At 42.6% G+C, this 27,243-nt stretch overlaps 1 protein-coding gene across 1 annotated transcript in view; it reads right to left on the bottom strand.

Moving 5' to 3' along the window:
• Nucleotides 1-7,827: 7,827 nt before the first annotated feature.
• The window catches only part of adgra3 (adhesion G protein-coupled receptor A3), a 31,601-nt gene continuing 12,185 nt past the window's right edge, over nucleotides 7,828-27,243 (bottom strand). Inside the window, exons 3-19 of the mRNA XM_078276081.1 lie at nucleotides 24,014-24,085; nucleotides 19,398-19,469; nucleotides 19,208-19,279; nucleotides 18,924-19,084; nucleotides 18,155-18,368; nucleotides 17,752-17,916; nucleotides 16,977-17,178; nucleotides 15,964-16,113; nucleotides 15,232-15,390; nucleotides 14,540-14,707; nucleotides 14,147-14,354; nucleotides 13,749-13,957; nucleotides 13,344-13,468; nucleotides 12,526-12,649; nucleotides 11,917-12,062; nucleotides 10,367-10,462; nucleotides 7,828-9,598 (exon numbers count right to left, since the gene is read on the bottom strand). Of these exons, the coding sequence (XP_078132207.1) occupies nucleotides 8,152-9,598; nucleotides 10,367-10,462; nucleotides 11,917-12,062; nucleotides 12,526-12,649; nucleotides 13,344-13,468; nucleotides 13,749-13,957; nucleotides 14,147-14,354; nucleotides 14,540-14,707; nucleotides 15,232-15,390; nucleotides 15,964-16,113; nucleotides 16,977-17,178; nucleotides 17,752-17,916; nucleotides 18,155-18,368; nucleotides 18,924-19,084; nucleotides 19,208-19,279; nucleotides 19,398-19,469; nucleotides 24,014-24,085 (3,790 nt within the window). The 3' untranslated portion in view covers nucleotides 7,828-8,151. The remainder of the gene's footprint in view (nucleotides 9,599-10,366; nucleotides 10,463-11,916; nucleotides 12,063-12,525; nucleotides 12,650-13,343; nucleotides 13,469-13,748; nucleotides 13,958-14,146; nucleotides 14,355-14,539; nucleotides 14,708-15,231; nucleotides 15,391-15,963; nucleotides 16,114-16,976; nucleotides 17,179-17,751; nucleotides 17,917-18,154; nucleotides 18,369-18,923; nucleotides 19,085-19,207; nucleotides 19,280-19,397; nucleotides 19,470-24,013; nucleotides 24,086-27,243) is intronic.

Consider the following 27,243-nt stretch of genomic DNA (forward strand, 5'->3'; position numbering starts at 1 on the left):
GGAGCCTGAGGGGGAAACCTATGGACTATAACGGAGTGATTATTCTGAATGCCAGCCAAGTACTGTAGGAGGGGTGGGGGGGGGGAGACCCAGGAGAGCATTTATTCTACTCAATCCAATATGTTCGGTTTTTCCCCCACTAATGCACGTGTGCCCATATACTCAAATTAAATGATCACAAGGGGGATCAAAAGTTTCCTGCATACGTGTGGGCTACAGTGGCAGATAAACACGAAAACAACTATCTGTATTGTAACAGGAACTTCTAAACCTTACCAACAATTAAAAAAAATGTTAATGCCCTGCAGGTCAAATTAATCAGCAGAAACAGAACTAAACTAAAATTGCTGTTGAATTTCTGACAAATTGACCCAAGTCGTTCAAACAAGAGAGACCATCAACTCACCATATCTCCCTTTCAAGAGAAGGCAAAAGTCCAGAAAACAAAAGACGTTTATGTCGCAGACGCATGCAAGCTAAATCTTTGGAATGAGAAAATATTAAGCCAAACTCCATAAAAAAAATCAATGTAATGTTGCCTTTCAACAAATAGCCTACTGTGAAATCACTTACCTAACATGTTTGTTGTAGGTAATATGAACGTTAAACCGTGTGAAATAAGCGAGGTTAAGTTCAAGTCAGCGTTAACGCTATCATTTAGCTAAGAAGTGTGTAAGTTAACCTCTACTTTTATCAAATTAACGTAGCCTATTTGTTGTTGCATTTATTACAAGCCGGATTAAGAAGTGGTCCTATCACACAAAATTGGACCAGGGGATATATTTTTGACCGATAAGAGAGGCAACATATGTAATTCTTATGCTAGGAGTTTTGCCTGACGTTTTCTCCATGCAAGACCGAACAGAAGAGCAATTAATCGCCAAATGATAACATGCGACCACTGTCCTACCAGGGGAAGAAACAGCAGCATCCACCCGGCCAGAAATGGTCGCCACTCTCTTTTTCTCCATAGTTTTTCTCCCGAAGACGGACTTTTTTTTTTAATCGAAAGAGCCTCGTTTCAGTCACAGGAGCTCGTCAGTGCTGAGTTGTAAACGGCGGGTACTAGTTGCTGCTTATTCAACTCCCAAGTTTCGCAGTGCACTGGAACGCTGCTCGTGCACACACGGTTGATGGCGGGAGCGCGCATAAGTGGGTGAGTGTTTAGCGGTGTGGTGTTTAGTGGTGATGGTGTGTCTGGTCTGTTTGTCTGGAGATTAGAAAAATGGATTTAGTTGTTAATGTTTCAAGTTATGTATTTCTGAAACGATTAGTCAATTCTTCGACTATTAACAAATTAAATAATGTGTAAATAGTTTCTTGTTTATGAAGAAAACTACCAAATATTTGCTCAGCTGTTTCCAATTTATCAAATGTGAGGATTTGCTCCTTGTTATAGATGATTGCAAATTTGATATCCTTGGGCAAAACAAGCGACTTTTATAAATGGTTATCATCACTAGCCTCTATGATCTATATGATGACTATATCTGGAAAAATAATTTAAAAAAAAACAAACAGATTCATTAATAATGAAAATAATCATTGATGCTGCCTTAATTACGTTTGACTAGTATCTGAATTGAGCCACTGGATTATTTTTGGTAGTTTATTGATTTTCTAAGATTAATTCTAAAGAAAATCTACAGAAATCCTTCCCAGAAGAGTGAGGAAGACATATTAATATCCATATTTAAACAATCACATACTAATATTACTGTATACTAATAATCATTGAATGTATGGTGACTCTGTTACAATGGGGTTTGTTTGGAATGCCAAAGGCTGCAATAAAACATTACCACCAGGGACCACCAGGTATCTTTAACAGTGTTTTCATCATAAGTCTCTAAACGGTCCCATCTCAACACAGAGAGTTTACATAATTCTGCGCCAATAAGTCAGATCACTTTGGCATGCTGCCTGACAAAATGGAAGTCTGCAGACAAATGCACACATACTCACAGCACTTAAAGGAATCACACACGTTCACTGCACAGTATTCTCTTTTTTTTCCTTCTTCTATCTTGCACACAAGCAAACTGCAATCAGCTGATCAGCCAAACAAGCCCACTACAGCGATGAAAAGATAAACCCTGAATAAATTCGACCTTCCTCTTGTCAAGCCAAGACAAATGTCAGCTATTTTAAAGATAAGAACAATTCTTACAACATAGCACATCTGTTTCGTGGCAGCATCAAAGGAGAGTTTGCAAAGGATTGTTTAACTGTCTGCCAAAAATACCACCAGTTTTCTATCTCACTGTCAAACACACACACACAGGCCATTTACTCTGCTGGTATTATGGGAAATTGCTGACAAAACAGGAGCTTCTTCCTTAAACAAATTTGATGTGCACGTTAGAGTGAGTAGCTACTTTGATACACAGTGTAGCGAATATTTTTAGACATATTTAATTCTGGAATATACATGAATCAGATGCAGCAGATAAAAGGGAAAGTAAGAACCTGATGCTTACATGTTCCACTTCCCTGATATGGATTTCAGCAGATTTGAGAATAAAAAGGAATCCAGGAGCTTTTTACACCGAGTGATTCATCAACATTTAGTTGGTCAGTGTGAAAGTTGCATATAAACTTCAGTTTGCCTGAAGCATCTGTCTATTCAAAACGTTTAATCAAATATGAAAACCAAGTTTGAGATTATATCAGGCACGGCAATACAATTTGTTAAGCCCTTAAAGCCGTCTTCCTTTCAACCTTGAAAAAAACACTTTTTTTTATGTTTTTGATGCCTTTTTTCACAGTTTGTTTTTGCTTTTTCCAACGTTTTAAATTTTTCTTGTACACTTTTTCAGCGCTTATTTCTACGTCCCATATTTTCTGATATAAAACTAAAATTTAAAATGGGTCAATGTGACCCGAAGTCAACACAAGGGTTAGCCCCTGTAAGCTACTGGTCAGCAAAAGGCCTGAGCATATTACATTCTGCCTGGGTTTTATTGCTTATAAATTACACTTTTTCATTTGTAAGAGCAACAATTTCTTGAAATCTTGAATTTCCCCGTGGGGATCTATTTGGTGTTTCTTTTTTTTCAAAAGTTACATAAGCTGACTTTAAAATGGCATTCTAGCAATTTGCAGGGCAGTCTTAGCCTCCCCTTTTACTTTTATTATAGTGATTTGTGCACCAGTTAAATCAATTTACTTATCATTTAAAGCAAAGGTTTGACATTTTGGGAAGTATACTTATTCACTTTCTGGTGGAAAGTTAGATGAGAAGATTATACAGCACTCCTATTTGTCTGTTTAAATATGAAGCTAGCAGCTGGTTAGCAGGGGGTTAGCTTAGCTTAGCATGAAGATTTAAAACAGGGGAAACAGCTAGCCTGGCTCAGTTCAACCCGAACAGAATCGCTTGCCAGCACTTCTAAAACCCTCAAATTAACACATTATATCTGGTTTGTTTCACCTATAGGCTACAAAGAAGTGTAAACAACAATTGTACAAGGTTTTTATGTGCTAGCTGTTTATTCTTGTTTTCTAAAGTTGTGCTATGTTCAGCTAACCGTCTGGTTAGGCTTATATTTAACGGACAAATATGACCGATCTTCTCATATAACTCTACTAAAGAAAATAAGAGCGTTTCCCAAAATGTCAAAAGTTTTGTTGTCAAGGTGTTTTTGGATAATCAAACATCTCACTTTGGCTTCATTAAAGAGCACAAAATAACACAAATGAGTCAGAGAAAATCTCTTCACATTTGTTCAATATTCAAAAAACCTCCATCTATATAGACCTATGCCTAAAGCCTTATCATAAGCCCTACAGCGAAAACCAATGCATTCCAATAGACTCCTAACCCTAACCTTTCATTTCCGAGGTGTGTGTGTGTGTGTGTGTGTGTGTGTGTGTGTGTGTGTGTGTGTGTGTGTGTGTGAGGGCTGCTGTCTGCAACTGTCACCATGAACAATGAGTAATATGGTTTTTGAGTTGGCTATAAATAACAACGCACCTGGACAGAAAGATGAAGTCAAAGCTGCTCAGACAAACTGGCACAAGTAGATGGATGGCAGTGTGAGGGCATTAATGAGAGCACAGGTCTGCCAACGCGTGGCGAGGAGAGCTCTGCAGATCGCTTGATGTCATCATTATATGGCGGTGTGTATACTGTATGTGTGTGACTTTGTGAAAACAAGATGGAAAATGACAGAGTGTGACTTAAGCTCATTTCTTGATTCCTTTTCATTCCTGACAATTAGGAGAATTTGGAGAAAAATTATGTTAAAATATTAAAAACAGCAAAATATTTATGTGGGTCTGCCGAAAACTTTGATTTGACTCTTGTGGACAATACATATATTATTTTACAATATACAAAGCACACACACACACAATTCTGGTCTAATGAAATCAAACCAGTAGCAGAGCCCTCCTCTCCTCGTCCCCTCCCTTGAAATTAACCAAATGAGCATCTATTTCTGTCCTGCTCTGTGATGGTGCCCAAAGTTTAATCATGATATATTTTGGTTTGCACAAGGTCTCTGCGTATAATGAGGGGACTGTGCTTATATTACAATTCTGTCACTTCAATTCATCGAAGCACACAGTTAAAACAATGAACATAATATCTTCATCACAGGCGCACACACAAACTGCTGTGGGTTAAGGCCGAACTTTTTGGCACTCCACAATATAGGAGAAGAGTCAATTATGAGGTGGAAATGGTGGCTGATTTTGCAGTCTTGGCTGATATGACAGGATGAGATGTGGAGTTGCATTCTCCAACCGGTGACAGGCTGATTATTTAAGATGGCACTTACAGCCAGCTCTTCTGCCAAGACACCTTAATCAGATTGAATGAAATAAGACAGATAAGAAAGGTAAAGCATTCATCGTATTCAGGCACAAGAGTGAATGTCACAAAGGAGATCTCAGAACCCATTAATGTACAGTTACCAAAGAGCGTAATTCAAAAATGTAATAGGCTCTGTATCTTTCTGGTTTTGTCTTTGAGAAGTCATGGGACTGTCAAGTGTGAGCTTGAACTTGAAGTACACAGTATGACCAACTGCAGTAGTGACAAAAAAAAAAAAGAAATACGAGTTCAATGGCTAAACTGAGAGGGGGGATTTGATAATGCACATTTATGACACAGCCCCAGATATTGACATTGAGGTAGCCATCGGTCTTGAAGTGTTTACCCTCTGAAAACACTAACTAAAGACTGGAGTTTGAAACCCACTCTCTTCTCTTTAGAATAATCTACAATTACCAATCACCATCAATCAGACAGATACATAACGGGGACAGGAACGTTTTTTTTTTTTAAGATTATATTTTGGGTATTTTAGGCCTTTATTAGACAGGACAGCTGAATATGGAAAAAGGGGGAGAGACGGGGAATGACATGTAGCAAAGGGCTGCAGGTCAGAATAAAACCCGAGACCGCTGCGGCAAGGACTGAGCCTCTGTACATGGAGCGAGCGCTCCACCAGGTGAGCTACCCAGGCGCCCCGAAAGTTTCTATTTCTGATTTAGTTTCCCTAATAGGCCTCTTCAGCATTATCAGCATAAAAACCAAGTTGGCATCACAAAATGCAAATTCGCAGACAGTCACACTTTTGGCTTTGGTTGAGGAACTGATGTGCTAATATACTATTCTGCAAGTATGAAACTTTTCTGATTAAAAAATAGCAATTCAGATTTTTCTGAGAGTATTCCTGTAACGTGAAGGACAATCGAAAAAAAAAAAAAAAAGTTGTGGAGTGTACCGTTTGCAAGTACTTAGACAATCAACACAAACATTTGATAAAGCCCTGACCATAGTTTACCGATGTGACTTTGCCTCTATTGCAAATATTTAAATAAAATCCACAGAAACCTTCCCAAACTACATAAATTCCCCAATTATCTCAGCAGACAGCTGCTTGACAGTGACAGTGATCATCACAAACCCTGGATGCCAATTAATGCTACAATCTATATGTCAGACCTCAGAGGTTTTGGGGTTGATTAGCACACTGCAGGTAAACAAATATGTTGGTTCCCCTGGACAGCCAGAGCCACATAATTACAATCAGCACAGTCAGCTGGCTTCACTTTCTAAAAAAGTATCAATCTTCATTCCAGTGGCAAGTTTCCACAACAGAGCCAGATGCTTCCTCCAGGCGCCACGAGCAGTGATTGGAAAATGTAAACACCACATCACTTGTTTGATGCTGGTCGTCCCTGGGCCTCCTGGTAAGGAATTGAGCTCAGATATGCCTCACAGAGCGCACTAAGTGGAAACTGGGTGCTAAAGAGTGAGAGACGTCACAAAGGCATCATCACTGTATCTGAAAATAAAACTTTATCAGCAACTGATGCTTTGGGTGTTTGAATAGGATTCTCTGATGTATTATTTCTGGGATGTTTGATCTGACAGACAGACTTCTGAATGACACTAAGAAAAGATCTAAATGCCTCAATTTGTTTTATCTTAATTTATTATCGATTCCTGCCCAAGGTGCCCCTGTGATCTTCAAGCAGCAGATACTATGTTTATTTGCCTTGATGAGCTTTCCCCCCCCCCCCACACAGCACAAACTTCCTCCGATTGTCATTCCCGCCTCGCTGTCAACCCTAGATGAACTTTATAACAGATGGCGGTGCTGAAGAACCTTGGCAATTATTTGAAGATCACTCTTTCATGCCTCGAGGGAATCAGTATAGCTGCCACTGATCAAGGCGTAACTGCTCTCTACATAATTCAAAAGTCTTATTATAATTTGTCACATCCAATATGGCTGGGCAATATATCTTTGCCTGAGTCAAATGTGTTTTATTAATATGCCATTAATGAAAAATTGGAGCTGTGCTGTCTCTCTGCTTCGTCTGTGACTGGGATGATCAGCAGGCGCTGATAACGGATTGTTTTTTAAATGTGGGAATTTTTTTCAGATGATTCGTTAGCAGCATGCTGCGGGAATATCACTTTTAATAGGTGGTATTTGCCAGATTACTAATCTCTAAGCATTGGAAAGGATTTTCACTCAAACAGTGCAGCATGGAGTTTCTGGAAATATTTTTACATTCCTTAGTAAGTGAACATAAGGCTGCAATGCTACTTGTGATCCTTTGGGAGGGGCCCAACCCCTAGGTTGGAAACTACTTAACTGGATATAAATTAGTTAAAAATAGATTCACTTCGACCAGCGACACCAGTAAAAATGCCACTTCTGTGTTGATTCATCAATATTTAATACTGTAATATATGTTCACAGGGGCCAATTTACTGTAGAATTAGTACTTTTATATTGCACTTGTATTGGTATCCTCCACCCCTACCTTTAAACCCTACAAATGCAGAGAACTGATTAAACGGCCCAGATACATTCATACTAATCCATCTCTAGAATACTTAGCAGTCAAATCATACTTTGTGCCCGTTATATGCGCTCTGCCCAACAGCGATGTCAAGCTGTGAATGGACTCCAGTTCAGGTGAAGGAGGAAGAAGCTGCTCTCCTCTCATTATTCTTCCTTCTCATGACGGCTGGCTGTCTTGGGAGTCAGCTGTCAATCACAGCCCGGGCATCAAGTCAGCGGGAGCCCAGAATGTACTGTGCAATCATCAAATCTGCCAGCAGGCAGGGAGAAAACACCTAGAGAGCCCAAAGCCACCAACCAGTTGCAATTAAAATGCTGCTCCGCTGTGAGGAGGGGAACCTGAGGCCACCTGAGGGTCAGTGAAAAAGCCAATTACCAGCATGTCAGATATTGTCAGCAAGAGTAATTCCTTGAAACAAACAGTTCGGACTCACCTTTGCACAGACCCAAGAGGAGATCGTGGGTGTTCTCACAAAGATACAAACTTTCAATTAGGTAAACGGAACTTTTGATTTATTATCGTTGGGACAAACTAGAAAATGGAAATAAATCCCCGGGGTAAGGGTACTCACAGGGCCACAGCTCAGTCATGCAGTTTCATGTACAGAACTCTTAAAGTTGGGAATACAAGTTATAAAAATAGACCATTTACAAAAACATATCTACAAAAGATAGTTCAGTGGCAGTAAAGATTTGGTTGTACATAAAATAAATGTACAATCGAAAAAAAAGAAGAAAAAAAAAAAGAAAAAAAAAAAGACATTTCACAGTTTAAAGGCGAGAGCATATCACAATGCAGTCTTTGGGACGGAAACTGTCGCTACACAGTAGTTTCATGTTTCCACAAGCCAGTCTTTATACTGGCTGTACTCTCTGTGTTAATTAAAGGCACTGCTTGTCCATTTTCTTTAAGTGTGCCACCATTTTGAGTGACGAGGTTGAGCCCATACGACTTGGGCTGGCTTTCTAGTTCTGTGCTGCTGGGCTGCAGTACAGGACCAGAGTCTTTACTGGAGCTTGACCCAGCAGCAGTAGCCACCTGCTCAGTCTCTTCCGTGACCACTGTCCCGTTCCCCAGGGTGCTGCCACTTCCTTTATCTGCGTGGCGGGAGCGGCGCGGCAGACTGGCGCTGTCACTGCTGTCCTGCTGCAGCTGGCTCTGATGCCGCTCTCTGTAGGCCATGTAGGCTGCCCGTCGGCTATTGCGTGCTGCTACGTCATAATGGTGGTGCCGCCTGTGGGGGGCGCTCTGCACGCTGCCCTCCACGCTGGTGGGGACGTCGTAGGCGTACTCTCGCAACACAGTTAGCCGACTCGCCCTGTGTGCCCGTGCTCTGTTTTTGTGATGCCTGCTCGTGTGTCCGTTGGTGGCAGCCGTCGGATTGTTGATGTTGTTCATCGGGCGGAACTGCACCTCAACTGGCGCAACGTGCATTTTAATTTCATTGTCTAGTGAATGTTCCGTCAGGCTGTTGTCCAAAACGGCTGTGCCGTTTGCGGTCACCGGTGCCGAGGCGGACTTACACTGGGCTGCCTCTGCGTGCAGATTGGTCAGCTTGCTGCCGTGGGCGGAGTTGCGCATGCTTGGGGCGCTCTTATTTGTGTAAGAAGAGTCCGCACTGCTCTGGCCACACCTTGTTGACTCCCCATCTGCCTTGCTTGCAGATCCTGCTGTGGATGTCATGGCCACACCCGGCTGAGGCAGAAGGGCATCCTCCTGTGCAGAGTAAGCTCGTCTCCCAGAGCAACAGGCCTGGGACCAATAGCGCCTCATATCCTGCCTGTTGACACAGTGATGCGCCACCATGAACGCACCCAGTGCCAGTGCGGCCACCCCAAACAGACAGGTGAAAGCTAGGTCAAAGGGGTGGTCCTGTGACACAGCCATGGCCCCGAACACCCAGAGGGCCGCATACAGCCCTAAAGCCCCGGCTGCACCCATCAGCTGAGCAGCGAAGGTGTGCTCATTCTCCAAGGCCGACAGGGGCACAGTGTGGGGAGCAGACACTATGGAGGACGACACTTCGTGGGGCTCGAGCTGGAGAGTGAGGGGGTGGCACTGGCTGCTGGGACCATCTGGCCCGGCCTCCGTGTTGGCTGGAGCCAGAAGCTGCTGCTCTTCCGTCGGCTCCTTGAGCTCGTAACGGCGCTCAGGGTGGCGGCGCAACTGGAGCAGGATGCTGAGGAAGTACATGCAGTCCACGAAGATGATGAATCCCACTGGGCCATAAAAAGCCCCGATACTGGGCTCCCATGCCATCCAGCAACTAGAAGAGGAAGAGACAGACAGGACCAATCAAACATTTCATTTACAGTCAGGTAATAGATGTGGCTTTTAATATTCTTTAAGATTTCACCCCCCAATTATATCAAAATCATCTTTTAGCAATAACTTAAAATTATATAATAAAAGCCAGCAGTGCTCATTACAACAATACCATACACATTCTATATATATATGTGTGTGTATGTGTATATATATACATACATACACATACACACACACACACTTACTTCACAAACTTAAGATGACTATTTGAAAAACTTTTGCGTCTCATTTTTACAGTAAGTGGCCCATTACATTTAATAACACAGGCTGGATTCATCTTCCTTGCAAGAAATTAATTAAACTCCAAAGACTTCAGACAGATACGGGTCCAGATTTCTCAATTAGTCAGCCACGTTGCACAGCTCTACACAGCTGCTACTGTAGAAGGGGGGTGGAGGAGCTCGCTGTAAACTGGCAGCAGTTGCTTGTTGCTTGGATGCACATACCATTAATAGACCACCATAATCAGAACTTCAGGGAATAAACTTCCTACCCACATAAAAATATTCATTATTTACTTAAGCAACGCAGCCTGGCCGGTCGATAACTAAAGCCGACTCCTCCCGAGGACAGATTGTAAAAGATCTCCTGGGCCTGGATGCTTCTATTTTAAACACTGTTGTCCAGATAAAACGTCACAGCCATTACCATGAGCACATAATGACGGATAGGAACTTGAATCGTTTTCTATACAGGGACTACTTACTATGGTGCGTTGGTCCGGCTGCCGTAGTTTTTGATGTTAGCTGCTGCAGTGATCCCGCAGACAATGATGGGTATCCCTCCACCGATTAAGTAGAACCTTTTGTAGAAAGCACAGAGAGGTGGTTCTGCTTTAGTCTTTCTGTTTGTAGAATGGCAAGCAGGCGTGAACTGGACACAGAGGCCCAATGGTATTTTTAAAGGCATCTACACTGACACCATGTGGCAGTTTCTTCAACAAACATGACCACTTATATTGTACAAGAGACAATGACATACTCATCTCTTCTCTCTCTAAAAAAATGCATATCAAGCACAAATATCAAATAGCGTAGGTGCACTAGGTGCATTATTTGTATATAAATACTCCCATCTTATGGGTCACATATATAAATGCTGCCTGCTAATAAAAATAAAGATAGGCTATGGTGCGTATATGAGGAAAAGTTATCACACACTAAATGATCATGTCAAAAACATCCTCCCAAAAACTTAAAAGACATTCCCCACAGTAAGAGACTTAAGTGTAGTTTATATCAGCAGACTGCTATGATTTTGTCTTTTATCTTATCTTGCATACTTCCATCCAGGGGTCCGTTTCAGAAAGCAGGTTTAGTGAAAACTCTGAGTTTGTTAACCCTGAGATGAGGAAACTCTGGGTTTTCTCTTTCAGAAAGAGAGGTAACTTAACCTCAGAGTCAGTTACTATGGTAACTGAGCCTGTGAACCCGACTAGATGTATTTTCATTTCCACATAACCGATTTGAGAGGTATTTTTTTTTTTCCACAGTCCATCAGATATGTAGATATCCGTCCTCATATCACTAGCATCCACCATCGTGGACATGCTTTATTAACATCCAAGCAGATTATTTGTGTCGCATACGTTTTTTTGCAAACGGCAGTTTTCTTTATAACATTGGTGATGCGGATCATACTGTAATAGTAAAGCCACTGTATGCATACAATACATATAATACTCTGTTAATGCTTACGCATTGACTCGAGCAGCAATTTTCTCCCACACCACTTCTCTCTCTCTCTTTTGCAGCAGCCGCTGTCTTGCTTCTTTAACGAAATACATGTTCAAACTCGCTGTTTGTGCGCATGAGTATTTCCGCCGACCCGTTTGTTTGTGGTTGTTACCATGGTGAACAGTAGTATCATGGCTCCATTCATGCTGCCTTTTTATTGTGGTGGTGAACATACTCTGAGTTGATTGAACCAAGTCATATCAGCTGTTCTGAAACCGAAAACTCAGAGTTTCCCATCTCAGGGTAAATCAACTCAGAGTTCAGGGTTACACTCAGAGTTTGTTAAACCTCCTTCCTGAAACGGACCCCTGGTCTTTCGCAAAAGAAACAGACGGCACGACACAAGTCAAACTCTGGTTTGTTCATGTCTTCCCTTACAGAAGGTGAGAAGTAGAATACAGCAGCAAGCTAGGACTGGGAGAAAGCTGTAATCAACAACACTAGATCCCATCCCCTTGGTAGCGTTTCATTAGGATATTTGCCGCGCATTTGTTGTGATGCAAGAGTGGTGGCATCGTACCTCAGCATAGGGCGCGGTGGTGGCGGAGGTTCGTCCAGCTCTTCATAGCGTTTGGCCTTGCGTGTCACCTGTTTGTAAATGTTGCGTGCAGTCACACCCACCCACAGAGCGGTAGCCAGAGTGGAATAGTGCAGCAAGATGCCCACCTAGAAGATATTGCACCGTTATAAACATGACATTTACTACAGCAAAAGAAATGCAATCAATCTCCTACGTCAGAATGATAGAATGTATCTGTTGTTAAATTTCATTTTATGTCAGCATGAGTTGAAAAATCACCTTGCGAGATGCATCTTTATGCCAGAGGGGATTACATAAATAAACTAAAATCTTTCATCCAGGTATTTTTTTGCAATAAAAATGAATAAGCAATGTGTCTCAGTACAACACACTAGGAAGGGAGCAGCAGAATTGCCTTTTTATGCGTCTTTTACTGGGTTTCCACAAGTTTGGAGTGAATTAAGCCAAAGGCAACTTTTTCCAAAAGATTTTCCTTTTAAAAAAAAAAACATCCGAAGCACTTGTTTTGACTGACTGCTGAGCACTAAGTTTGCAGGAGAGCACGGCAGTGTGCGAGTGTTGGAGGTGTGCGGGTTGGTGTATACTCACTGCTTGGCACACGCTTGCATATCGCGTTTGATTGATGCCGCCAACAAAGACCCCGCAGGTGAGGGAGATGTGGAAGCAGAGGTTGACCAACATGTGCCAAAACTTGCGGCTCACACGCACAGACCTAAGGTCACGGAGACAACATATCACAGGATTAAAATGGAAAAAAAAGTCTGAGGAGCAAGCATTTCTTACTTATCAGGACAGGGACAGCTGTTTATGTTGAAACTGATCTGGATCGTGGCAGTTGTATCTTTACCCCACCGGGGCTGGGCAATATTGACAATATGTTTTTGGGATGACTATTGGTTTCTAAAGACACTTTTACAATAACGTATTATGATGGAGTGTAAAATTCATTTGTCCCAGACAAACATAAATACAGTTGAATCAATTAAAACAGGGCTCTTCAACAGGGGGTCTGGGACCCCTGGGGTTTTTTTTTTCAAAAATTAAAGTCTTAACATGAACACATTATTAGCAAATATAAATTCCCACTGTTTACTGGCCTATAGGTAAGGTAGCCACTAAAGCCATCCACAGATGCAGTTAATCCTAAGGATTACAATAAAACATGATTTATAATATAATGCCAACAATTATTAGGCTATTTTAATAGCGTAGTATTCTTTGCAAAAAAGTTATGTATAAAGGCTTAAGGCTATCCTACATGTTATTGTAGGCCCAGTTTATTATGCCACTTCATTTTATACAATATATGTAGTAGGGGGTCCCTGCTCCATCTCTCTTTCAGTTAAGGGGTCCTTGGCCTAAAAAACATCAAAGACCCTTGAATTACAGTACAGCAAATGAATTACCTGTGATGGTAGATGTAGCTGATGATAATGGTGAGCAGGCAGATAAGTAGGATGATAGTAGTGGCATAGATGACTGGGTGCAGAGGCTGGATGCTTGGAGATAAATACTCCACACTGCTGAGGTCCTGCATGACAGATGAGGGGACACATCCTCAGTTTTAAGTAATATTGTTACTTCATGTCACTCCATGGCATGACCAAAAAATGATGATGCTTATAGACAACTAAAAAGTGCCAATGGCAATTTAAAAAAAAAAAAAAAGGGAAAAAAAGTGCTTTACATTACAAAACAAATGGCAGGATATAGGCCATATTTCCTGATGTTGATCAGTGGAAAGACATCCCCACATAAATGGCCAAATTTGCCTATGCCATACAATGAACATGAGGAATAACCCAAACTACCATCAGCAGGCCGTAGTTGCCAAGAGAGTTGCAGGATATGGTGGTGAAGTTGTCATGATGGCCCATGATGCGGCAGCCGTCGCTCTGCCATCCTCCGTGGCCCCCCACCAGGCTCAGGTTCCAGCAGGCGGACACAGCATCTGAGCCACGGGTGAACCGCCGCAGGGTGATGTTAACGGGCGTCCTCAGGACATGAACGGACATGCCGTCTGATGGAAAACACAGGGGGGGGGTTATCAGAAATGACACCTATTAGACTATTTGGTTCTTGTCGTGCTGTCAAGTTTTGGTTGCTTTGTGTGTCACTGTTTTGTGCCAGAATATCTTCAGATTTCTCCTCGCTGTAAGAGCCCAAACATATTAAACACTTACGACTACAACAAAACATTATGACTTACCTATCTTGGCCATGATGACAGGGGTGGCAACACTCCTCCTCTTGCCACCATCAGCCAGTTGGGAGGAGTTGCTGGTAGAGGGAAAAAACTTGCCGTTGCGGAGGCCCAGTAGATGGAGCTTGTAGACCGTGTCCTCTGCCTGCCCCGGGACTGCAGCCTGGCTGAAGAGAGACTGAGGTAGCTGCAGGGAAGCCTCCACAATGGTACTCTGTAGGGACAAAAAAAAAAAGTAAAAATCTAATCATTTCATTATTTTTGTACAACAGATATATTGTTTTGTTTAAGTTAAGCATTTGAGGATTGTGCCTGCTGCAATCAAAACCAAACCCCACAATGAAACCTTGGCCAAAACAACCTGCTGACAAATGGGAATTATCGCTGAAAGGAGCTGACCTTGTGAAGGATGCTGGAGAAGGAGCTGGTTGTGTTGCATTTGAAGGTGAGTTGGCGGTCCTGTCCGGGTGTGCGCTCTGGGCTAGGCCTCTGGAACAAAATGCAGGCCATGCCATTCCAGTCGTTGGCCCTGACAACGTGAGCCTCCAGTGCTATGTTGGGGGATGTCTGGAAGGACAACAGGAATAGTGACGTTTTACTCAATTCATTTAAAAAATATTGTGTTGTGCAACATGACATAGAGGTCCTATTTCAATCGTGCAACCACAAGTGCAAAGTGCGTCTCCAAGCGCACCTGCTATTTTGTTTAATGTAGGTGCAGCAGCGCAAAGTGCAAAAAGGCTGGGTCAAGTGGAATAGATTTCAGTGGGTGGAGTGATTTATAGATACACGGTCAGCCAGTCAAATCACTGGTCTCATCACTCTGAAAACAGCTTCGCCAAACACAGGGAAACATGACAACAGCAGCTCAACAAATGTTTTTTCTAGATGGTGCATAGTGGCGTGAAGTTAACATACAGCACCACAAATCTATAGCTAAAGGCAGATGGTGTAGTGTTGTTATTTAATTTGCACTATGAGTGTAGCTGCCGGCTTGGGCCTTTGTGTGTGGAGTGGTCAGGAAAACACTAAACCATCTGAGTGCTCCTTGCACCGCCAAAAAAATAGGGCCCAAAGTGCTGTTGACTAACCAGGGAGAAGACCTGTGCCGTGGCCAGACGGTAGACAGCGATCTTCTGGAGGCAGGCGATGATGCGGGAGCAGGCCATGGCTTCACGCTGAGCCATCCAGAGCACCCTCTCGTCGGCCAGCATCAGGTTACTGGCCATGCTTACCATCACCTCACCCAGCTTGGAGACCAGAAGAATGTTGACATGAGTGAATACACACAGTGATGCATTCACATCGCAACAGCTAGGGAATTCATGGCACTGGCTCAGGAAAAGTGGTAATTATAACTTCTGTGACCCTAAAATGTTGACAATGGCTTATATTCTAAATTACTGGAATGGAAAAATAAGATGTGTATATGTTCAGCCAGAATATTGTTTGTATCAAAACAGCCCTGAACACATACTTGAGGGAGAGACTTGACTCATAGCTAAGTGACTATTGGAAACAAAATTCAAACACGGTGTTGCCCAACGAAATAAATAAAAAATATTTAAAACTATATTGCTCCTCGCCTACAGCAGTAACATGATAGGAGCTTCTTTACTTGGAAAACTTTTCTTTTTGTTGGCCTACAGCTGTGCTGAAAGTCGTGACAAGACATCCTTTCTCATTAAACAACATGACAACAAACAGCTGTTGGGCATCAATCTATTTGTCCTTGAAAGGAATCCACCGTGCAACGCATTCTACTGTGAACACACGCTTGTAAATAAGTTCTCAGACATAAGAGCAGCCACTAAAGTACTTACATCTTTAAACTTCTCAACAAACTTGCCAAACTTCTCAATCATCTCAGCCACGAAGATGATGTCCATCTTGTCTGAGAAGTTTGCAGCATCGATAGTGTACACCAAGAGGCGGCGAGCCCTGGCCACCACGTTGCTCTCATTCAGAGGCATCTAACACAAAGAGACAGACAGAGAGAATACGTTTTGTATTGTGCCAAGCAAAGAGACACACGCAGGTAGGATAAGATGAACTCAGAAGAGTGAATTCATATTTGTTGGAGCCATTTCATTGGCAACCAGTGTGTGACGCTGGGGGTAGCAAAGGTTTATTTAAATGTGGACTAATTGCTTCAGCTGTGTTTGCGCACACCGAGGTCTCAGTTTTTTTGACCGTGGTCACGTGGTATGGTGGCAACGTGGTAAGATGGAAAGGAGAATTGTTATTTTCTTTGATTAGTTTTTGTATTATTTAAAATAAACGCACTGACATATCCAACTTGAAGGTTCAGATTTTGGACAATATGTTGTTTTGAAGACTGAAAACTAAACGGAACGAATCAGAGAAGCGAAAGAAAAGTTGTGTCCTGTTCCCTTCATTTATTTATTTTATACTGTCCAACCAGTAAAACAAGTCCTGTTCTGTAGACATGGTCCTTATTTATTTATTTATTCATTCATTCATTCATTCATTCATGTTGGACCAGTCCAATATGACTGTCAGTTGAAATAAACCTTGTGTTGTAAGAAAACCTGTTTTATTTGTTATGAATCTATTTTGATGCGTTTTCCCATAACTTTTGTAATTTTACATAGGTTTAAAAATATCGAAAATAATATCGATATCGCAATATTCATAATCAATATCGCAATATTACATTTTTGTCAATATCGTGCAACCCTAATCTACACCGGAACCAGGCGTACGTTACCAACCAGAGAAGAAATGTGCGTCAACAATAATGAAGAACTGAGTAAGAACGGACGGTGATTAAGGGTTCATAACAATAGCGGAGTCTCATTAACCAGATACAGACCTGGTTGATGACGTATAGGAATCTCGTGACATCTTTCTGGAACTGGCAGTGGGAGTAGTCATCCTCCGCCCACAGCCCCTTGCGATCACAGTAACGCCACGCCCGCTGCTCTTCCCCCGAGCTGCCCGAGTAGGTGCCGGGGCTGGATGCCAGTCTGTTGCAGGGGAGGTAGGCTCGGATCCCTGCCAGGGTGCGCGGCCACCTGGAAGGAGCCAAATAAACACAGTCCTGCTGTTTCCGTTCCTCAGATACTGATGTATGCAACGTCCTTGTTCTCTCCTTACTTGTTGTAATGTGTGTGCCATCAATAGCAACAGAGTAATGAGTAATGATTATGGCTGAAGCCTGGAAGTAATTCATATGTTTAACCACAAGGGGGGGCCACAGTGCTTGACTTGACAGCATGCTATACAAGTAACACTCTAAATATATTGGTTAATAGTAAAATATTCCCTTTGTGAGAGTGGATCTGTGTATACATTTAAGTATTCAATTTAATTCCACAAAGTACAAGGTCAGATGAACAAATTAAACCCATACTATTATTATGAATAATAGCTTTTGTAATTTAGTTTCTGAAATGCCCATTAAGGCATTTAAAGCCAAAATAACCAGCTTTTAAACCCAGTAAACCCAGGCAAAACACAGCTCTCTAATCACATCAAATTTAATATAAAAATCTGGCTTTTACATCAGATAGAGGTGCACTTGATTCCCTGTGAGACTAGTAGAAGTGAGTAGCTCTGTGTCTGCTTATGTGTGGGTGTGCACTCACTTGAACTCTCCCTTGTTGTTGGAGACGCGTTCAGGAGCACAGTACTCAGCAGAACTCTCCAATACCACGATGTGGACAGTCCTGGTGGTGTTGCCTCTGCTTGTCCGGACCCGGCACTCCCAGTTCCCAGTAAAACCGGGCTGGATGTTTGAGATGGTCAACGCACTGATGGGGAAACAATGAAGGATAAATCGGAAGATCAGATATCATGGCACACCAGCCAGCCTAAAGGGAAATACAGCTGTGAAAAGGCTAAAGGCTTTCTATAGAATAAAAAAGAAAAATGCTGATAGTATCATGGAACATAGTGTCAATGATTTGTTTTCCTCATATAATGGCAGCGATTACAGGCAGCACACTCACCACCATCAGTTAGCATAAACATGAATGTATATTTCCATACCTAGCAATGAGAGAGCAGTTCTGCACCATGCGCTTTTCAATGAAGATGCCTTGGGCGGCGTCGGCTTTGACTATTCGGCCATTCTGGTACCACAGCACCTGCATGTCCTCGGCCACGAAGGAGGCCTGACACTGGAAGGGCAGGCTGTCCCCCTGAAAGACCACCTGACGCTGGGACGGAGTCAGCTGGAAGGAGGGCAGCTCGAGTGGAGCATCTGGGGAAACCAGACAAAAGTTAGCAAGAGACTCTGGTAGTCAATCGTAACTTGGTTCATATTTGTCACAAATCATTTTCAATTCCATTCGCTCTGGACACACTGCCTTTTTGTTTCTCTTTCTGGACACCGGGAAACTAAAAACAGTGCCCTGAATTCTGGGTAATTTGTCATTCATATCAGGTCACGGCTCCTGCGAGATCTGTGCCATGTATTACATAATCCCTCAATGTGATAAGACATGAGCAAGTACAAACACAGGCAGCACTGGCCTGGGCAGGCCTTTTCTTATCTCCTGTGTCATTGCACAAGTCCCTGCTTCCCAAACACCGCCTCATAATCTATGTGACAACTCAACATGACTTATTTCAACCTTTCAAAATGTCTGAGACTGGACAAATAACACATCAGATAGTGTCACTGAAATGACAAATGATTCAGTTTCAGAGTTAAAACAGCTACTATTTTAGGGTGACACCTTTCTGCGGTGTCAAATCTGTGTGTGTGTGTGTGTGTGTGTGTGTGTGGTTGTGTGTGGTGTGTATGTGTCCCTACCGCAGGTGAGGAGCTCCGGCCTGATGGAGGTAATGAGCTGGCCCTGGAGAGACTGGGGGAAGGCGCACTTGGTGTTCTTGACCGCGATGTTCCTGTCTTTGATCCAGCGCAGCAGCCACAGGAGGTTGCAGTCACACAGCAGGTACGGCGTCTGAAACTCCCTGTGGATGTATAGAAACACGTATCTTACGACACATCTTGCATATCTTACAGACGTCAGAATCACACGTCGATGCTTGCATGCGATTTTAAGTACACAGCAACATGCTTCGTATCCTACTCACAAGGACTTCAGAGACGCCAAGCTGTCAAAGGTCCCCTGAGCCAATGAAGAGAACATGTTCCCTGAAAGGTTTCTGCGAAGGAAAATTATAAAACCCTGATCATTTACCCCAGTCTATTACAAACACACGATTATATAAATGACTGTTGTAGCACACAATTTATATATTCGTAAAAGTACTAACGACTTACAGTCTGATCAAACTGGTGAGGCCCTTGAAGATGTCTACGTTGAGACAGCCGATGCTGTTATTGGACAAGTCCCTGTAGCACATAGAAAGAAAAAAAATATAGTTTTAGGCTCATTTCTTCCACATTTGAAAATAACACAACACGACAGCTTCAATAGTCTAAGAGACAACCAAATCATTCGATGCAATACGGCCGGGAATGTTTTCCAACAAGATAAGTTTAGATTAGTCCGAGTGCATCATGAGAAAAAAATTGATAAACGGGAAAATGTCGCCGAGATAAAGCATTAAAAAAAAAAGAGGCAAGTTTTTAATAGACAGGTTGAGGCAACAAGCCCAAAACTTCAGCTGACAGGTTTACAACATTCAAGGTGATTTTAGATTATGTGTCTGTGTGGGCCTCCGGGGGAACCTACACATCAAAGGCAGAGGAACACTCTGGGAGATGATTAATCGCCGATGATTAATGTCAAAAACGTCAAAAGTGTGTGTTTCTCCTCTGGATGTGACCTGACATGATGTCTCTGGCAAACATTAGATGGAAGCGTATGAGACTGCTGGCGCCTCTCAGAAAGAATCAAACGTGAGTCCACCGCCGAACACGGAAAAAGACTGATCCTGCCTCTGGGAATTACACTCAGTGTGCAAACACTTGGAAGTATCTGCGAAGAGGAAATATTCTATAGCACACCATCTTCTGATACAGGGGTATGTACCTGTGGGAAGGGAACCTCCAAACACACACCCCACCCCGCCCATACGCGAAAATGCATGGGTGTCACAATCAAGTTATTCTTTATGTTTTAGGCCACGTCCACACGTTTGTTGCAATTGAATCAAAAGAAACACAGTCACAGTGACTCAAAAGGTTCAAAGTCACAGCACCTTTACAACAGCTGGAACGCATATCCGTCTGTGAATGATCCAAATCACTGACAAAGTGCCAAGTAAAAAGGAACAAGAGCCTGGGAGAAGAAACAACAATACGTCAACCCAACAGCTAAACTGTATCCTGGGGTGCTCGAGGAAAGCTATACTGACACAAAATGATACCTGGAAAATGACTGTCGGGCATATGCTAACATCCGAACATTTATGTTATTATTGGTGTTGGTCCTTAAGGTACCAGCTGGGGAATTTACTGTGTGAGGTTATTAGTTCCACTTGGGAGAGAAGAAAAAGCCGCCTTTTGCAGTCTTGCCAATTTGTGCCTGCATTGTGTGTCAGAGGAAGAATAACACAGGAGAAGGGAATGGATGGAGGGAGGGAGGGAAGGAGGGAGGGGGGGGGGGCTCCCCTAGCTTTAGGCATACTTTCATCTCACTTGATCGCCTGGGTTCAAATCCTAGAGTTACAGCTACATCAAGGGACTTAAGACAAGAGGGTGAATACTATTATTTTAACTCACTTTTACTGTGTTAGGAATCGTTACGAACATGCTTAAAAGGTGCACTATGAGTTCCTGCATGGTTTCAGCACAATTTCATTTTTGTCTCAAATCGTAGGCATCTCTCCTTCATCCACTAGCTGCCTGCCCCCTGAATACACTGTGAAAAAGCCCGGTCTCGGGAGACAACACAGCCAATCACCGACAAGATGGTTGGGGGAGGAGGTGCTTTTAGAGCAGCAGCCTTAATTTCAGTGAAAAAGACACACTAACCCCCACCCCCTCTCCCAACTATCTTGTCGGTGATTGGCTGGAACGTGGTTTGTTGTATTTCAGTGCACAGCCTGTGCCCCTGTGTTGTCTCCGAGACCGGGCTTTGTCACAGTGTATTCAGGGGGCAGGCTGCTAGCGGATCAAGGAGAGATGCCTACGATTTGAGACAAAAATGAAATCACACTGAAACCATGCAGGAACTCATAGTGCACCTTTAATGCATATAAAGCCACACATCACAGATTTTTCTAGTCTGGCTGTGTACCTATTAATGAATCAAGTCTCTACTCTCCTTCTACTTTTACTGGACGACTGGTATTCATTACGAAAGACTAATCTCAAATGTGCCTTTCAACCACAGGCATGTGGCCTGTTAACAGCACGGAGGACTGTCTCAGTGCAGTGTTTCGGTTGCTGTGAATGAACAGAAGCAAAAATAGCCCAATGTGATTAGGCTCAAGACTGTTCAGCTGTTGCAGAGTAAATGCAGAGTAAAGAGGGCTCAGGCCAGAGGAATCCATAGGGTTTGAGTGTTGAACATTGTGAGCGACAGAGGCGTTTGAATATACAGTATTTGCATGTGTGGAAAATGTGTTTGAACTGTGTGTAAAAGGTCCAGACACACAGAGCCGATAATCGGCCGTCGGACAGTCTGGCGAGATCAGAGACTCGAGTCTGTTCGGTGTGTTCCGTGCCGTCGTCCGTCGGCCTTCATTTTAGCCGATTTGACATGTTGAATTGGAAGGCGGGCACTGCCGGCAGTCGGACTCAAATGACCAATCTGATTGGTAGAGTACTAACCCGGAAACGGGGAGCGGAATGAGCGTGACTAGAGTCTCTCAAAATCTGACGAAAATCTTTTAAACTGACCTTTGTTGATCTGAAATGAAGACAGATTCAGCAACTGCATGATCTATTTCTCGCTTAAAATGTTTTGTAAACCATTTTAATAAAATATGAGATCGTATTCTGAACAAGCCGCCATGACAGTCTGTCTTTGAATTTCCGAGAGAAACCAGACCCACGTGACGCGTTCGTCCAATCAGCTGCCGGTTTTCATTTTTGGGCGACAATACGGATTAGCGCCGTCTGCTGTTATGGAGACGTATTACGTCTCGTCTCGTCACTTTGGTGTGTTCCGAGGCACTTTTTTGACCAACTCGGGGAGACTGATCAGTCCAACTGCCTTTTCTGCCGAGGGTGTGTCGGTGTGTCTCGACCTTAAAGTGAAGTAAGGGATACACTTGTCTTTTGCCAAGCGTGTAACCAACAGTACACCCTACATCCGAGCTCAGAGCACGAATAAAGAAGCCCAGACAGACTGGGACCAGCTGACTACTTTTAGATCAGACATAAGTCCTGTCCTAAGAGTGCAAGTGGAGTGTTTTCTACATGCCAGTGTAGACCTGGTTTAAACTTGACGTGGACAATATTTTTGTTATTTCATAAATTCAGGGAAGAGTTTGTTTTTCAGCATTGTTTTGGTTTAAATTAACAATGATATAAATGTATACTTAACGCCTTAAGGGACCTGAACGCTGCTCAGGTAGCTCAGAAGAAAGCCAACTAAACAACCCCTGCTTGAAGGTTGCTCGGACCATTCCCAAACTGTTGGATATTTCAAAGACTGCCTAGAGCAGAGCAGAGTCAAAGATAAGGACAAAAAGAAATGTAGAGAAGCATCTGCCAAAGGTAGGTCAAATAAGTGTGATATAAAAACTGGTAAAGTTCTATTTTTATGTACTTCTTGCTGCCATTAAATTCTGCTCCAATTTTCCAAAACTGGGGGGGAAAGCAGGGTGGATGTGTAGCGGTGGATGCCAACCTCAACCTTTGATGTAGGGCTTCTGTGTTTACATTCCCAGGGTCCGCCACTACCTCATCCTCTCCTCATTGGCTCATCTATTCTATGCTCCCTCCCTTTCACAGTCGAGTGAGTGACAACTACCCTTTGAAATTAGCTGAGGCGGGCGGTGGGGCCAATTAGACTGTGTTACCCTCAGGCCAAACCAAAACTGTACTCTGGAACAAACAAATCCAGGCGAGGTTGCAGATCACTCTGTGGGGATAAGGAGCAAGTCTTTAAGAATAACTTGTCTGTGGGGGTGAAGATTTTAATATGCAGAAGACATATAGGCACGCATGAATCCATCAGTGTGGGATAAATATGCAATGAGGATGAGGGGAGGGGAGGGGAAATGAGGCCAGGTCTGAGCCAAGGAGCTGACTGCCTTCCTGTCTCGCTCTTATTGCTCCGCAGCAGCAGCCAAGCTCAAGTTTGTGTTGGCAGCGGCTGGGTACTGTCGGATGATTCCAATTCATGCTGTGTGTGTGTCTCACTCACACACAGTTTCTGACCTCCCATACTTACACACCACATATCCCACATGGACCGTATTCCTTTTTCCCCTGCATATCAAAATTATAGTCACATGACATTCATAGACACCACACACGTTTATATATCCAGCTTGTTTTCCTGTAGTGTGAGAAAGTATATGAGGCCTCATGCTGTCTGCAGTGGTCTCTGGCAGTGGGCCAGAGAAAACAAGGCAGTAGAAATAGCCTGCTGCTTGACCATGCTCCCTTATGGACACTGGATACACTCGAACACGCACACCACATTGCATAGACAGATACAAAACAACGGCTGCAAATACAGTACAATATATGATTGCGTCATTGCTGAAAAGCAGTCTCTGACTAAATACTATTAAAACAATAACACATAGAGCCTGCACAGCCCAGACACTACATTGACTCTTCAGGAATTTGTATAAGCTTTGGAACCGCAACATATTTTACCTTTAACAACGCTGGAATTTCGATCTTTTGGTTGCGAGAATAAATGAACACCTCAGTGAAATCCCAGCGGGGTTAAATGAGTGAATGTAGCACACACACTTGCAGAAACCACATTAAAGAGACAATGAGGCAGAAGCTCCACCACTACTCACAGTCTTTTGAGTGCTGGCAATCCAAGGAAAGAGCCTGGTTCAATACGACTGATCACGTTACTCCGCAGGTCCCTGTGGGAAGGAAAAAAAAAAAAAAACTTTCATGAGCAATTCAAACAGCAACAAAATAGCATATCTGCAGGGATTAGTCCATCATCAAAGAGAAAATGAATCTGCAAACACGTTGCTGATGAATTAATCATTTAAAGAATTTATATAATAAGAAAACGTGGGAAATATTAACTTGTTTCAGCTTCTCAAATGTGAATATGTTCTGGCTTACTTTGTGTTTTTGGTATCAATTTGATTGGTCATCTGGGTACTTATGTTAACATTTTTTGAATGACATTTTATAAACCTGGGGTCTTGAACGTGTTTTAAGCCAAGGACCCCTTAACTGAAAGAGAGACGGAGCAGGGACCCCCTTCTACATCGCAACATTTTTATTAAATTGTATAAAAATTAAGTTGCGTATTAAACTGGGCCTACAATAAAATGTAGGGTGGCCTTATTGGAAATATTACCAGACAGAGGTTCAGTAGTCTGCAGACGGATCCTTAAATATATTTTAAAAAGTGTATCTTGCATGTACATGCATTTGTTTTTCTATCCAAATGAACACCCGGACCTCCACCAACCTCACCCAGTGATCATTACTAAACAGCCCCCGCCCCCCCACCACAGAGACACTCAGACCTCCCTCCCGTGAGGTTCAAAGGCTTGTGGTCACGGAATTCCTGCGGCGCTCACCTGCGCTGGCACTGCCCTAGTCACTCATTACAGCGGAGGTTCAGGAGCCTTTCTAGTCGCCACCTGAACCCACACAAAGGACCTCTGGGTAACTCTGCTCTTTTGATGTGGAGGATCTGTCATCTGAAGGTGGGTAGGTGGCCATAGATAAGTCATAGACAAAAAAAGAAAAGAAAAGAAGAAGCTGTTGCTTGTTAAAGCTTTTGATGTGAGCTAGCAGAGCCGGCTTCTCTGTGCAGCGTGTTGAGAGAAAAATGGGCAAGCACGACAAAGAAATCAAAAACATCCTTGCAAGAACTTTATAGCCAGTGAGAGACCATTTTTGCCGTGTGTATTGGACGCACAAAACCGCCATGTTGAGTCTACTAATTTGAAGCTAATTTACTTTCATGTAAACTTTGCTTGGAGTTGCAGTTGTTGGAGTTGAAGGAAAGCAACAAACAACACCAGCCATCCGATCCAAGTTATGAATGTAACTGACTGATGAGTCCAGAGAAAAGCTCTTCTGCTCCACATTGACTCACTGGTGGTCAGATGTGCAAACTACAAAATTAGGTTACAAACAAATAAAGAACAATGTCACTATTGATACTGTGAATATTCTGACATATATAAATTTCTGTTCTTAAAACGTGAGAATTACATTTACGGTCTTCAAAGTTTTATTGTGATTTTATTAAAGCTAAAACAAACAAAAGGCGAATGACTGTTTTGTGGGTTTTAAGGTTCCGATATTTAGAAGGATAACTAAAGGACAGAGTTACTGAATGATATCTGCAAGTTGTCTTCACACATCAGCTATCATAGTCATGCTGGAAAACCTGCAATATTACAAAAAAAGAACACTAGCTCTCTGAAACTCAAATACTTTGGATAAAATGATCAAATGAGAGCGAACCAGTCCATGTTTAACCATCCATAACTGCACTTCAGATTCCAACAACCGCTGACCACACATGACCTGGCACCTTTTAAATCTATTTGCAGAGAAAAAATGCCAGGTTTTCTTGACATGCTCATATTGAAATAGCTGGCAGAATATTTCTCCGTGTGTTCCAGAACTGTTCTTGAACTGGCCCCAAACCAAAGGGTGGTTTGCAGCTGCTGCCATTTTGAGGGGCACACATACGGTCTTTCAAAAGGTGTTATTTAAAATAAAATTAAAACATGTGACATGGAGTTAAGATGAACTGGAGTTCTTTCAAGTTTGTTTTTGGCATCATTTTCTGGTGGATGGTTCCTGGCATGATGTTGACATTCTCTCTGAGGAGAACTTAACTGGGTTAAACAAGCCTCAAGTTGCAAAGAATGATGGATGGCTCCTTTGTTTATAGATCACAAGAACTGCAAAAAACATAACAAAATGTCCCTTTACTGTACAAACTCACTGAAAAAGTCCATCTCAAAGCGAGACCATGTAACCTCTGGTAGTACTAACCCAACTTTCTGTTACAAATAAAACAATAATTGTAGAAGCTCAGGAATTCTGCTGCAACAGCCTTCCATTGTCTGGTACGGGCTGTAGCTTTTGACTAATATTAGCACACGTGTTACTCACATTACTTTGGCAGTATGCTAATTTCATTACGACTTGTACTTGTGCTACTGATTTAGCTACTACGTTTTAGCATTTACCATTATCCTGTAATTGTCACTTGTGGACACAGTGGCCGCTGCTTTAAAGCGAGACTATGCAACTTTTTGTGATGGTAAAACATAGTGTAATGGTAGTACAAGTGGAAAAGAGACATTATGTCAGATAACTAACTCATAATGTCAGTTACACAGAAATATCTACATTGGGTTTGCAAACATTAGCTAACATTAGCCACCTGAACTTCTGGTCATACCAGACCAAGTAAGGGTGTAGCAATAACATTACTGAGTGTATAGAATTGTGCTTGGATGCATTTTGCTTATGACTTAAAAACTTTTCATTTGTAAAAACAAGATTGCGTTTGAAACAGTGACATAGTCTCGCTTTAATCCAACTGGATAAGCAAATTAGAGCTTTGTCAACAATGACCTTTCAAAAGGTGCACTTGGTAAAAGCAGTATTGCAATATCCATTTCAAACTAACTTCATACTTATGCGTCACTTGCTTACATAGTTACTTCCACAAGTATTGTGCCATCCATGAATAGACAACAATCACTTATTCAGGAAACACTGCACACTAGAGCCGTTATCCTTGCTCTGCTTTCCACAATAAGCGTTCCTCCACAGCAGTGGATTTAGCAAGGAATTAACATGTGACGGTCGCCTAGCTTGGCTCCTATTTCTATGAGCAGGAGAGTGATAATGGGGATTCTGTGTGGCTTATTTCCAAGCAGGGGCACCTTTGGCCCTGACAAACACAGCGGTCTCCACAGTTACTTTGCAATTTCATGCAGAGTGCCGGATAGGCGTAATCAATTCTATACCCCTCTCTGGCACTCACGGCCAGCTGCTGTCTAACTCTTCACAACTGCATACAGGC

Source organism: Sander vitreus, chromosome 19, assembly GCF_031162955.1.
Source record: "Sander vitreus isolate 19-12246 chromosome 19, sanVit1, whole genome shotgun sequence".
Lineage (NCBI taxonomy): Eukaryota > Metazoa > Chordata > Actinopteri > Perciformes > Percidae > Sander > Sander vitreus.